Source organism: Mandrillus leucophaeus, unplaced genomic scaffold, assembly GCF_000951045.1.
Source record: "Mandrillus leucophaeus isolate KB7577 unplaced genomic scaffold, Mleu.le_1.0 Scaffold22, whole genome shotgun sequence".
Taxonomy (NCBI): Eukaryota; Metazoa; Chordata; class Mammalia; order Primates; family Cercopithecidae; genus Mandrillus; species Mandrillus leucophaeus.
In genome coordinates this window covers 3,892,884-3,905,605 of record NW_012102254.1, presented here as the reverse complement: position 1 = coordinate 3,905,605, position 12,722 = coordinate 3,892,884, and the positions used below count along the sequence as shown (strand labels likewise).

At 43.2% G+C, this 12,722-nt stretch overlaps 1 protein-coding gene across 1 annotated transcript; it reads right to left on the bottom strand.

Moving 5' to 3' along the window:
* Positions 1-241: 241 nt before the first annotated feature.
* LOC105540482 (serine protease 44-like) lies at positions 242-3,437 on the bottom strand. Its single transcript, XM_011981146.1, has 5 exons — positions 3,195-3,437; positions 2,610-2,698; positions 1,963-2,225; positions 1,045-1,205; positions 242-478 (listed from the first exon to the last, which is right to left on the bottom strand). The coding sequence occupies exons 1-5, from the start codon at positions 3,435-3,437 to the stop codon at positions 242-244; spliced, it is 993 nt and encodes a 330-aa protein (XP_011836536.1).
* Between the last annotated feature and the right edge of the window lie 9,285 nt (positions 3,438-12,722).

Below are 12,722 nucleotides of genomic sequence, written 5' to 3'. Positions count from 1 at the left end.
TTCCCACCAGCCAGAGCACAACCCTGGTGCAGGCGTAGCTGAGGAAAGTGACCAGAGCACCAGGCAGGGGCATGTTCCATGCCCCAGTCTCCCTGTCATGCTCTATTGTATGGATCTCCAGAGGGACCGTGGATTCCAACTGGGATTTGCAGAAAGGGCATTGGGAAGGAGTGGGAGGTTGGTCAGAGAAGACATCTAAGTGTGAGACTCCGAAACAGCAGAAGAGTGGAATGGGGTCTGATCATGGGGCCACCAGGATGCCCAGGGGCATCATCAGACACAGGACTAGGATGAGGGAGTCTGCTGAATTCAGACAGGAAGCTTGTCTCAGGTGATGAATAATCCATTTCTTGTAGAAACTAACTTCTGTGTAAACTCCAGGGTATCCTTTGTTACTGCAGCCAATGCCCCAGCTCACAATCCCCACCTGGAACCATGTGCCATTTAATTCACAGACCAGGGGCCCCCCAGAATCTCCCTGGAAAAAGAAAGATAGTCACTGTAGGAAAGAAATAGCATCCACATCAGAGCAGGCTAATGGCACTGCAATGGGCTGCAGAGCTAGGCACTCAGGGGGCTTCCCCAGGAACCCCTAAGACCCTCCCTAGCCTTGGGTATCTGTCAATATGAGATCTGAGAATTGACAATTTCCAATAAACCAGAATCATGTACCTACTAAAAAGATGTGTTCCAAAAAACAGAATATACATAATGGAATCGTGCCTACTCTGAGACAATAATGAGTCAGGTGCTTACCTGAGTACACTGTCTGCCACACAGAAGGGGCTCAAGACATGGAGCATGTATCGTTGGTGGGACCTGCCTGATTCACCCCTCCTCCCACTCCAGGCTGTGTCAGCTGCTCTCTCCTGAAGGATCAGGTAGGCTGTCCAGGAGAGCCTTGGTGGCTTGTCCTCATGTCCCATTACCATGAATAAGGGTAATGGAGAGGCTAGGAGATAACCCAGGCCCTACTGGCTGGGGATGAGGAAGCTTTGAGGAGACAACTACAGTGCTGAGGTAGCAAGAGGCCCATGAACTGACCTGACAGGAATCCTTCCCTTGGTCATTATAGCCACAGACGGTCCCCCTCGTGACCATTTTACTCTTGGCTACACTCTTCTTCTTGATCATCTCACGACATTGCTCATGACGCAGAATGTTTAGCTCAGCCTCCCGAAGAACAAATGGCCCTGATCCTGAAACTGCAAAGAGACAACTTACAAGAGAGTGGATCTTCACAAAGGGATATAACAGGAGCCCCTAGTGCCCACTCTGAGTCCTGATCAGTGTGTTTAACACAACTGCCCAAATTAAAGGAAGTCAGGGCAGTGGATATTGGCCCCACTTGACATAGAAGGAAACTTGAGCCTGATGTTGACATGGAGAAAGGAAAGGACAAGAAGCAAAATCAAGACAGTAAAAGGAAAAACAGATCAGGAGAGAGGCAAGACCTTGTCAGCCTGAAAAATGACAACCAAGTATCTGTCACTCTGAGTATCAGCAGAAATGACAGGCTGTCCTGTGCATCAGTAAAGCATCTTTACTTTCTAGAACAGGATCACAGACTCTTGGACAGGTAGTGCCTCTCCCTAAGGATGGGAGTCCCCACAGCCTCACTGGCAAGGTTGCTCTGGCTTGGCCTACACTGCTAGGGTGAAGAAGTTCGACCCATCAAGGCAGGAACTTCTAGTGGGGGTTGGCTCCTATTGGCAGACAGCTCATCACCCTGAGCTGAAATTCACCCTGAAGAGAACCCATTACACCTGGCCCCCAAGCCCCCAGGTCCCAGTGTGACAACAGAAATTCATAGCATAGTTGTTAAATTACTTCCTGGCAGCATCTTCTCCACCCTCCTCCCTCACCCACATGCTAGAAAATGGCTTCCCTGCCTCTCCCAATAGCTTGCAGATCAAGCCCAGCCCACCAGGCTGTCCCACCTCAGCATCCTGTCTGTCTCACCACTCTCTGACATTCGGCCCCATCCAGTCACCCAGCACTCTGTCCCAGTTTCCACTTCAAAAAGCTCTTTGGGGAGGCACACAGGCTGGATGTGTGAGGAATAATTCACAGAGTAGGCAAGCAGAGCAAGGGCAATGTCGTTTGTCAAACTGGCAAAATCAAAATTGCTAGGAAAAATGATGTCTTTAACAGGGATCACCAGTGCGTTTTCGGAACCAGCATTCAAGTTAGTGTCTCCCAGCTTCACCTTGTATTCCAAATCACTGTTAAGAGAAAAGATGGCCTTCACAGAGATCCTGGGGAGCGGGGGTGGGGGGCATCTATGCTCCCCTTCCACACCTTCCAGGTGCTTCCCAGCCTGGTCCCATCTTCCTATGCCAGCCAGCAGCCACTTCCCTTCCTGCAAACCACATCCCCCCAGGACCGCTGACCACTTTAGCCCGTGGTCCCCAGATCAGCGGTGGCGGTGGCAACACCTGGAAACTTGTTAGAAATGCAAATCCTCAGATCTCACCCAGACTGGATAAAAACTATGGGGCTGTCACCCCCTTTTACAGATGAGGAAGAGGAGGTTCAGGGAGGGGGACAGACTGGCTCCAGGTCCCGCAGCCTGATCAGGGCCCAAGCTCTGAGCCCCAAACACTCACCTAAAGACACAGTGGGCAGCAGTGAGCACCCAGCGCCTGTCGATGAGGGAGGCTCCGCAGAGGTGTTTGTCCTCGGTCTGGAGGCTCACCTGCCAGGGCCACTTCCTGTTTAGGGCTGGCAATCCTCCAATTATCCTTGAAACACGGTGGCCACAGGCTGGTGGGCTCATTAAAGAGAGGGGACTGGAAGTGAAGCCACCACCTTCCCCCCACCCCCACCAGGCTGCCCAGGGCGGAGACGGGTTATCCTCTCTCTCAAATCCTGTAGGTCAGGGTCTTACCCTCAACCTCCCTGAGCCAGGCTGCGTCCCCTTTGACCTCCCAGGCAGGCCAGGACAGATCTAGCACCAGAAACAATACCCTGAGAAAATTGCCTTCCAAGGTCAGAGATCCCGTCGGATTCCAAGGCTTCTCCCACTGTAGATGCTGAAGTAACCCAGGATCCTGGAGGCCCTGCAGGCGCTGAAGTCCCTGGAGCTACAGAGGTTTCTGGAATTTGGGGGAATTTCGGGTGCACAGGAGGCGTCCGGGTTTCTGGGCTTGCCAGGTTCACTCTGGAATCCTCCTCGGGTCGGTATGGCTCACCTGGTGAAGACGGGGACCCGTGACAAACAGGAGCTGGCCTGGCGGCGCCTCCTCCGCGTCTGCCTGTTCCCACAGCACCCCCACTGCCACCCCACACCCAGCGTGGGCGCAGCCCCGCCCCGCCCTGCCCTGTCCACTCCCGGCCTCACTGAGCAGGGGCTGAAGAAGCTGAAGCCAGATCAGGAAATGGAGGCTCAGGCGTGTGCCTCCACGGCCCCTGCGTAGGCCATCCTGGGACGCCATGGGCACAGTCAGCACGCCTCGCGGCGGCTGCGCCCTGGTCCTGGTGTTGGCCGGAACCCGGTGTGCCAGCAGAGACCTGAGGCGGCTCTCGTGATCCCCAGTCACTCAGCAAAAACGAATTCGGGTAGTGCTGTGAAGGAAGCGGCTTTCAATATGTTACTCGTCTTGTGAACCTTAAGACAGAGATTTTCCTGGATTATCCGGTTGAGTGTAATTTTTTTTTTCAATGGAGTCTCGCTCTTTCGCCCAGGCTAGAGTGTAGTGGCATGATCTCAGATCATTGCAGCCTCCACCTCCCAGGTTCAAGCGATTCTCCTGCCTCAGCCTCCCAAGTAGCTAGGATCACAGGCGCGGGCAACGACGCCTGGCTAATTTTTGTATTTTTAGTAGAGACGGGGTTTCACCATGTTGCCCAGGCTGTTCTCAAACTCCTGACCTCACGTGATCCTCCTGCTTCGGCATCCCAAAGTGCTGGGACTATAGGGGTAAGCCACTGCGCCCGGCCCAAGTTGAGTGTAATCTAATCACTGGATACCCTTCAAAGCAGCAGAAAATACAGTGTACCCAGTGGAAGATTTCAAGTGAAACAGAAAGAGCCTGCTGGCCTGCTGCCTGGGGTTCCAGCTACTCCGAAGGCTGCTGCAGCGGAAGGGTCTCTGCAGCCCTGGGGTTTGCCTACAGCCTGGACAATATATTGAAATGCCATCTCTTTAAAACAAAACAAAACAGAACAAAGTATGATAAATAGAAAACACAAAACAAGATGGCTATAATCAATCCTAATACAATAGCAATTGTGTTACATGTAAATGTGTTGAAAAAAACAAACAAAACAAAGACTTTATAATTAGAGAAAAAAGATATCATCCAGAAATATACTATATGAAGAGACAAATTTAAAACAAAAAGATACAGATAAATTGGAAAGGGGGGATAGAAAAAGAAATACCAAGCAAATCTGAAACACAAAGTAAGTGGTATAGCAATTTTCTTCCTAGATCATAGTATTTAAGGCAAGATCATGATAAAGGGACAAAGAGGAATCTTATTATATAAAGTAAAAATAAGAAATGATCAAGAAGATGCAGAGAAAAGCCTATAATACACAAAGAAACAGGTGACCAATTAATGGGAGACTGGAGTTTTTGATATGTTCCCCTTAAGAAACTGCTGGATTACACAGACAAAATTAAGCAAACATAAAGAAGATTTGACTACTACAATTAATAATCTTCACCTTAGCTGTATAATAAAATTTACAACTACTGACAGAGAACCCTTGCTCAATGACCACAAAGGGCACATTCAGAAATGATGCCACAGAGAACAACAAACTCCAGGGAATCATTGGCATATAGATTCTGTTCTTCAGTAACAAGTCAATAATATTAAAATAACATATTAAAAAATCCCATCTTTCTGAAACAAAAACAAAACCCTTCTAAGTGATTCTCCTATAAAAAGAAAATCATGAGGGAAATAATAAACATTTAGAGGTGACTGCCAATGAAAACACTACATATCAAAGCATATGTGATGCAGATAGACCAGTCCCAGAAAGTAATTTACAGCTTTGACAAGATCAGAAAAGAAAGACTGATAGCAAATGAGCTAAACATCCAACTCAGAAAGTTAAAAGGATCAATGGAGTAAACTCAAAGAAAGAATTTGAGACAAAGGAGAAAATAATGGAAAAAGGAGACAGAAATCAATAAAGTAGCCAGGCACAGTGTCTCAGGCCTGTAACACCAACACTTTGGGAGGCTGAGGTGGGAGAATTGCTTGAGCCCAGGAGTTCAAGACCAGCCTGGCAACATAGACCCTGTCTCTACTAAAAATAAAAAAAACCATTAGGTATGGTGGCGTGCACCTATAGTCCCAGCTACTTGGGAGGATGAGACAGGAGAATCATTTGCACCCATGAGTTCAAGGGTACAGTGAGCTATGATCAGGCTGCTGCACTTCAGCCTGGGTGATAGAGTGACACCCTCTCTCTTAAAAAAAAAAAAAAAAAAGGAAATCAATAAATAGAGAAAAAATTATGGAGAGAATTAGCACAATCAGAATTTTGTTATTTGAAAAGCCTAATAAAATAGACAACATTCTAGTAAGATTAAGATAAAAGAAAAAAAAGCAAAATACAAAATGAAAAAGGGAAAGCAACTTAAAGAGATATTTTTTAATTACCTATGATAGATATTTTTAACTATAAAGGAATATTGGCTGGAAACTGTGGCTCATGCTTATAATCCCAACACTTTGGGCAGCTGAGGCAGGAGGATTGCTTGAGCCCAGGAGTTTGAGACCAGCCTAGGCAACATAGTGAGACCCTGTCTCTGAATCAAGTAAAATAAAATAAATTAGCTGAGCATAGTAGTGTATGCCTGTAGTCCTAGCTACTCAGGAGGCTGAGGCAAGAGGATCACTTGAGCCTAGGAGGTTGAAGTTATAGTAAGCTATGATTATACCACTGCACTCCAGTCTGGGTAACAGAGCAAGACCCGAAAAAAAAAAAGAGAGAGAGGAGAGAGAGAGAAAGAAGAAAGAAAGAAGTTATTGAATGCTGACTTCTCCTTCTGGCGGTGGAATATAAAAAGACTGACCTTCCCACCTGAAACAACCAAAAATGGACAAAAGTCTGAAACAATAGTTTTTAAGACACTGGACACCAACCAAAAAAAATAGAATCCCTAATAGATGGGGAACAAATGGAGTAAGCCCTATGATTGTCTCAGGTTTATGACTGAGAGAATTTCCAGGCCACAGTACAGAGAAGGAGAACGCAGGCAGAATCCAGCAGGCTCCTGGATGTGAGCAGGTATTGCTGAGAGGCCAGGGACACGGAGGCAGCTATGTTGATAAAATACTGCAGAGGAGAGAGTCGCACAAAGAAAGAACACAAAGATTTGCAGAGGTTCCCTGTTGTAGTTTGGAGGTTTGTCCCCTCCACATCTCATGTTGAAATTTGATCCCCAGTGCTGGAAGTGGGGCCTAATGGTATGTGTCAGGGTCACAGGGGTAGATCTCTCATGAATAGATTAATACCCTTCTTGGAAGAGGAGGAGTGAGTGAGTTCTCACTATAGTAGCTGCCAAGAGAGCTGGTTGTTAAAAAGAGCCTGGCACATCCACGTCCCCTCTCTTGCTTCCTCTCTTGCCATGTGATCTCTACATACTAGCTCCCCTTTGCCTTCTGCCATGAGAGGAGGAAGCCTGAGGCTCTCATCAGAAGCAGATGCTGGCACCATGCTTCTTTACAGTCTAGAGAACCATGAGCCAAATAAACCTCTTTTTCTTATAAATTACCCAGCCTCAGGTATTCCTTTATAGCAACAGAAATACTCCCCCTTAAGTATTAAACTGAGTATTGGTCAGTGCATGTCTGTGAGGAAACAACCTGAAGCTAGAGAAATAACCACGGAAAAGAATTAGAAGTAACAATGCCTGGTGCTCACACAGGGCCAAGAATAGAGCCTGCTTCCATTAGTTGGACAAAATAACTCAAGATTCACAGAGCACTGGGTAGAGTATCCAGGAAGGTCTTGCCTCAGCAATGGGGAATCATTAGGCCTAGACTGAGAATTGTCCTGCTTAAAAAAATCTTAAAAGCAAGATCTGAAAAGATCAAACAGTTTCCAAGTAATTTAAATGCATCCCAAAACAAAGCTCAAGAATATTTATGAGAATATGAAAATATCAAACAGCCAACAAGGTAAAAGTCACAATATTCAATATCCAATCGAAGAATACCCAACATGCAAGAAGCATGAAAATATAACTGATAATGATGGGAATCATCAATTAATTTTATCTTCTCCAAACTGACACAGATGTTAAATGCTCAGGCAGGAGCATTAAAACAGTCATTATAACTTTAAGTTATACATATACATATATATTCAAAAAGTTCAGGAGAGATATCTAAGATGAAAAATGACCCAAATCAAACTTCTAAAAATGAAAACTACCATGTATGTTAGAAATACACTCATGGGATTAGTAGCATATTAAACTTTGTGGAAGAAAAGATTAGTAAACTTGAAAACCTAACAATTAAAAAAATTTGACCAGGCTCAGTGGCCCATGCCTGTAACCCCAGCACTTTGGGAGGCCGAGGAGGGTGGATCACCTGAGGTTGGAAGTTCGAGACCAGCCTGACCAACACAAAAATTAGCCGGGCATGGTGGTGCATGCCTGTAACTCCAGCTACTTGGGAGGCTGAGTCACGAGAATTGCTTGAACCCAGGAGGCGGAGGTTGCGGTGAGCCGAGATTGCTCCATTGCACTCCAGCCTGGGCAACAAGAAGGAAACTGCATCTCAAAAAAAAAGAAAAAAATTCAAAATGAAACAGGAAAAAAAAGAGAGAGACAGAGAACATCAGTGAGCTGTGTCCTAATGTGTGAGTATTTGGACAAAAATATTTAAAGAAATAATGTTCAAACGTTTTTAATTTGATAAAAACTATAACCCCACAAATCTAGTAAGCTCAATGAACACCAAAGAAGGAAGCATGAAGAAAACTAAACCAGGCCGGGAGTGGTGGCTCGTGCCTGTAATCCCAGCACATTGGGAGGCCGACGTGGGCAGATCACCTGAGGTCAGGCGTTTGAGAACAGCCTGGCCAACATGGTGAAAGCCTGTCTCTATTAAAAACATGAAAACTAGCTGGATGTGGTGGCACGCACCTGTAGTTCCAGCTACTCGGGAGGCTGAAGCAGGAGAATTGCTTAAACCCGAGAGGCGGAGGTTGCAGTGAACCAAGATCGCACCACTGCACTCCAGCTTGAACGACAGAGAGAGATTCCATCAAAAAAAAAAAAAAAGTCTCTGTGTGTGTGTGTATATATATGTATGTAAAAAAAAGTATATATGTGTGTGTGTGTGTGTGTGTAAAACTAAACCAAAGCACAACTTAATTAACTTGCTTAAAACCAGTGATAAAGTAAGTGCAGAAGAACAAAGATAAGGATGACAGTAGATTTCTCATCAGAAGCTATACAAGCAGGAAGACAGTTGAGCACCATTTTTTAAGTGCTGGAAGAAAAGAACTTGTAGAATTTTATTTCAAAAATGAAGGCAAAATATAGATTTTTTTCAGACATGCGTAAGATGAAAGACTATCACCAGCAGACCTGCACTATAAAAAAGTTAAAATCATTCAGACAGAAGGAACACTAATCCAGATGAAAATCTGGATTTACGTAAAGAAATGAAGAGTGCTGGGAAAGATAACTACACAGGAAATATGTAAGATACTTTTCTTTTATGTAAATACCTTTAAAAGATAATTGAATTGACTATTTAAACAAAACTAACAATGTATAGTGAGGTTTGTAACATGTATGCAAGAAGATGTATGACAGTAGCACAAAGATCAGGAGAGAGAGAAATATAAATATGTTGTTTTTGTGTGTGTGTGGTTTTTTTTTTTTTTTTTTTGAGACAGAGTTTCACTCTTGTTGCCCAGGCTGGAGTGCAGTGGTGTGATCTTGGCTCACTGCAACCTCCGCCTCCCAGGTTCAAGCAATTCTCCTGCCTCAACCTCCCGAGTAGCTGGGATTACAGGTGCCCGTATTTTAGTAGAGACAGGGTTTCACCATGTTGGCCAGGCTGGTCTCAAACTCCTAACCTCAGGTGATCCACCACTTCAGCCTTCCAAAGGGCTGGGATTACAGGCGTGAGCCACCGTGCCTGGCAAATATGTTGTTTTCAATCTGAGAAAACTAATTGAAAAAACAAAAAAAAGAAAGAAAAAAGAAATATGTCATAAGTTTTGTATCCTAAATGTGAAGTGGTATAGTATCACATGCAGCTGCAAGAACTACAAAGTTCTCCAGGATAACAGCACAAAGAGAAGACCAAAAGCCAAGTGGAAGAGGCAAAAGCAAGGTATCACTGACAGAATTTTAAATCTCTGGTGCCCATAGCCACAAAAATATTCAACTCTGGTAGCTACAATAACAAATTAAAGCACAGCCCATTCCTTATTAGAGTATCACAAATCTCCGTAATAACCACCAAGCAGAAGGAAGCCTGTGTTTTTCTCCAAGCATAGAAAATATTTATATTAGTTATCTCCTGATACAGTAACAGAAATGGAGAATGTCTAACTTTCAACAAAAATTACAAGGCAAATCAGAAGGCAAAAAAAACCACAGTCTAAGAAAAAGCAATAATCAGTACTAGACTCAGATATGACGTAGATGTTGGAACTGTATATATATTTAGGAAAGACCTGAGAAGACCCTAATCTCTCACCTCCAGCTAGCTTTAAGTGTCTATGCATGTCAGAAATGAAAGCTAAGAATGCTAGGGCAAACTGAAGTGTTGTAGACATGCCCCAACAAACAGAGCTCCTTAGCACAGGCTGGAAAATTTGTTGATTCAAGGCATTTAAGAAAATCTCTATCTAATTATTAGCTGAGCACTAAAGCTAACAAGCAGAGATTTCATGGCCATATATGACAAAGAAGAGCCTTACAGAGTTAGTTTAGAAAAGTCACTAATGAAACAAACAGCAGCAGCAACAACAAATAGTAACAATAACAAAACCTGAGGAAGGTGAGAATGTGATTTCCATAGTTACAACATATAGTATTTAAACTGTTCTGTTAAAAAAATTATGTGACATGCAAAGAAACAAAAAAGTACGGCCTGTACCAAGGGTGGGAGAATAAGGAAAGAAGTCAAACGAAACTGCCACTAGGAAGCCCAGAAGCTGAACTTACTAGACAAACAATTTAAGTAAGCTATTTTAAATGTGTTCAAAGAACTAAAGTATGCTGTCTACAGAATTAAGGAAAGTATGAAAATGCCATCTCACAAAATAAAAATACTACCAAAGAGAAATGATTTTTTTTAAATAGAAAATCTATAGTTGGAAATTACAAATACTGAAATGCAAATTCACAGGAGGAGCTCAAAAGTAAACATGAGCTGGCAGAAGAATCAGTGAACTTAAAGATAGGTTACTTAAGATTATCTACTCTGGAAAGCAGACAAGTAAAATAATGACGAAAAATAAACAGGACCTCAGAAACCTGTGGGACACCATTAAGTATGTCAACATAATATAATGGAAGTTCTATACAAAGAGGAGAGAAAGGGGGAAGAAAAGATAGCTAAAGAAATAATTGCCTAAAATGTCTCAGATTTGATGAAAAACATGAATCTACACATCAATGAATTCCAAATAAACTTGAAGATATGCACATTTCAGAATTTTATAAGCAAAGAGTTGCATAACAATGACAAAGAGAGACTCTTCAAAGCAGCAACAGGGAAGCAATTCATCACATACATGGAATCCCCAATAAGATTATGAGCTGACTTCTCATCGGAAGGTATGGAGTCTGAAGGCAGTTGGGTGACACATTTAAAGTTCTGAAAGAAAAAGACTGTCAACCAAGAATTCTATATGCAACTCAAGTATCCTTTAAAAATAAAAAATATGGGGAGTTATGTCAGGGAAGATGGCAGAGTAGGAAATTCCAGGAATATAACTCCTTACCTAGATGACAATTGTATTGGCAGGAACTGTTTGAAGTAACTAGAGTCTGGAGTCTATTTGAACCCTTACAGCTTCAAGGAGAAAACTTGGCTAGTAGATTAGTTAGTTTCTACCAATTTAAGCTTTAAACATGATAGCAGCTAAACACCCCTTACTCCTAGTCTCACAGCAGGCAACTATGCCCATGTTCCTGGTGCAGCTTACTGGAGCCAGAATGGGCAATAACAACCTTCTCCTCCAAGTAACAGGAGTCAGTGTTCTGTAGCTTATTGCTGCTTTTGATCACTGAGGTGTAGGCACACAGACTAGCCACCATTGATTCAACTGCCACTGGCTGACACAGCTTTCAGGAGATTTAAAGGAACAGCACCTGCGTATTTGTTTGTATTTCTTTTTTCCCTTTTTTTCCCATTGGAGAGCCAGACGTTTAAGGATCCAGACATTTCAAAGCAACTGTGAGCTGGGCATGGTGGCTCACACCTATAATCCCAGCACTTTGGGAGGCCAAGGCAGGAGGATCACTTGAGCCCAGGAGTTTGAGAGCAGCCTAGGCAACATGATGAAACCCTATCTCTACAAAAAATACAAAAATTAGCCAGGCGTCGTGGGATGCTCCTGTAGTCCCAGCTACTTGGGAGGTTGAGGTGGCAGGATGATTTAAGCCAAAGAGGTAGAGGTTGCTGTGAGCTGAGATTGTGCCACTGCACTCCATCCTGGGGGATGGAGCCAGACCCTGTCTCAAAAAAAAAAAAAAAAAAAAAATTATTGAGTCTGTGGAAAAGAAAGGAAAAAATAAAAATGAAAGGAATAAAATATAGACCAGGCCAAGCGTGGTGGCTCACGTCTATAATCCCAGCACTTTGGGAGGCCAGGGCTGGGGGATCACCTGAGGTCAGGAGTTTGAGACCAGCCTGACCAATATGGTGAAACTCCACCTCTACTAAAAATGCAAAAATTTGCTGGGCATGGTGGCACGTGTCTGTAATCCCAGCTACTCAGGAGGCTGAGGCAGGAGAATCACTTGAACCCGGGAAGTGGAGTAAGCCAAGATCATGCCATTGCCCTCCAACCTGGGTGACAAGAGTGAAACTCCATCTCAAAAAATAAAAATAAAAATAAAAATATATAGACCAGTATTTCTTAAGAATGAATTTAGATGTAGTAATTCTCAATAAAATAATAGCAAACTGAATGCAACAATAAATATAAAAGGTTATACACTATCAACACAATGACCAGTGGACTTTATCCTAGGAATACAACTTTAGTATAACATCCGAGAATCAATCAGTATAATATACCACATTAATAGGATTTTAAAAGACCTGTGAAAATATCTAATGCCCTTTCATGATAAAACATTCAACAAAATAGGAATAGAAAGAAATTTCCTAAACTTGATAAAAAGGCATCTATGAAATCCCCACAGGTAAAATCATACTTAATAGTGAAAGAATGGATACTTTCACCCTAAGATCAGGAAAAAATCAAGGATGTCTCCTTTCAGCACTTCCATTCAACATTGTACTGGCAGGTCTAGCAAGGTCAACAGACAAGAAAAATAAATGAAAAGCATCCAGATTGAAAAGGAAGAAATAAAACTATCTCTATACAGAGATGAATCTTGTATGTAGAAAATTCTACAGAATTTCACAGAAATTTTTACAGAATTCTACAGAAAATTCTGCATGGATAACAAAGTGTCAGGCTAACATGACTAACACAAGCAAAGGAAACTAATAAAGTTCCAGTAGCTGACCCCACAAAAATGGAGA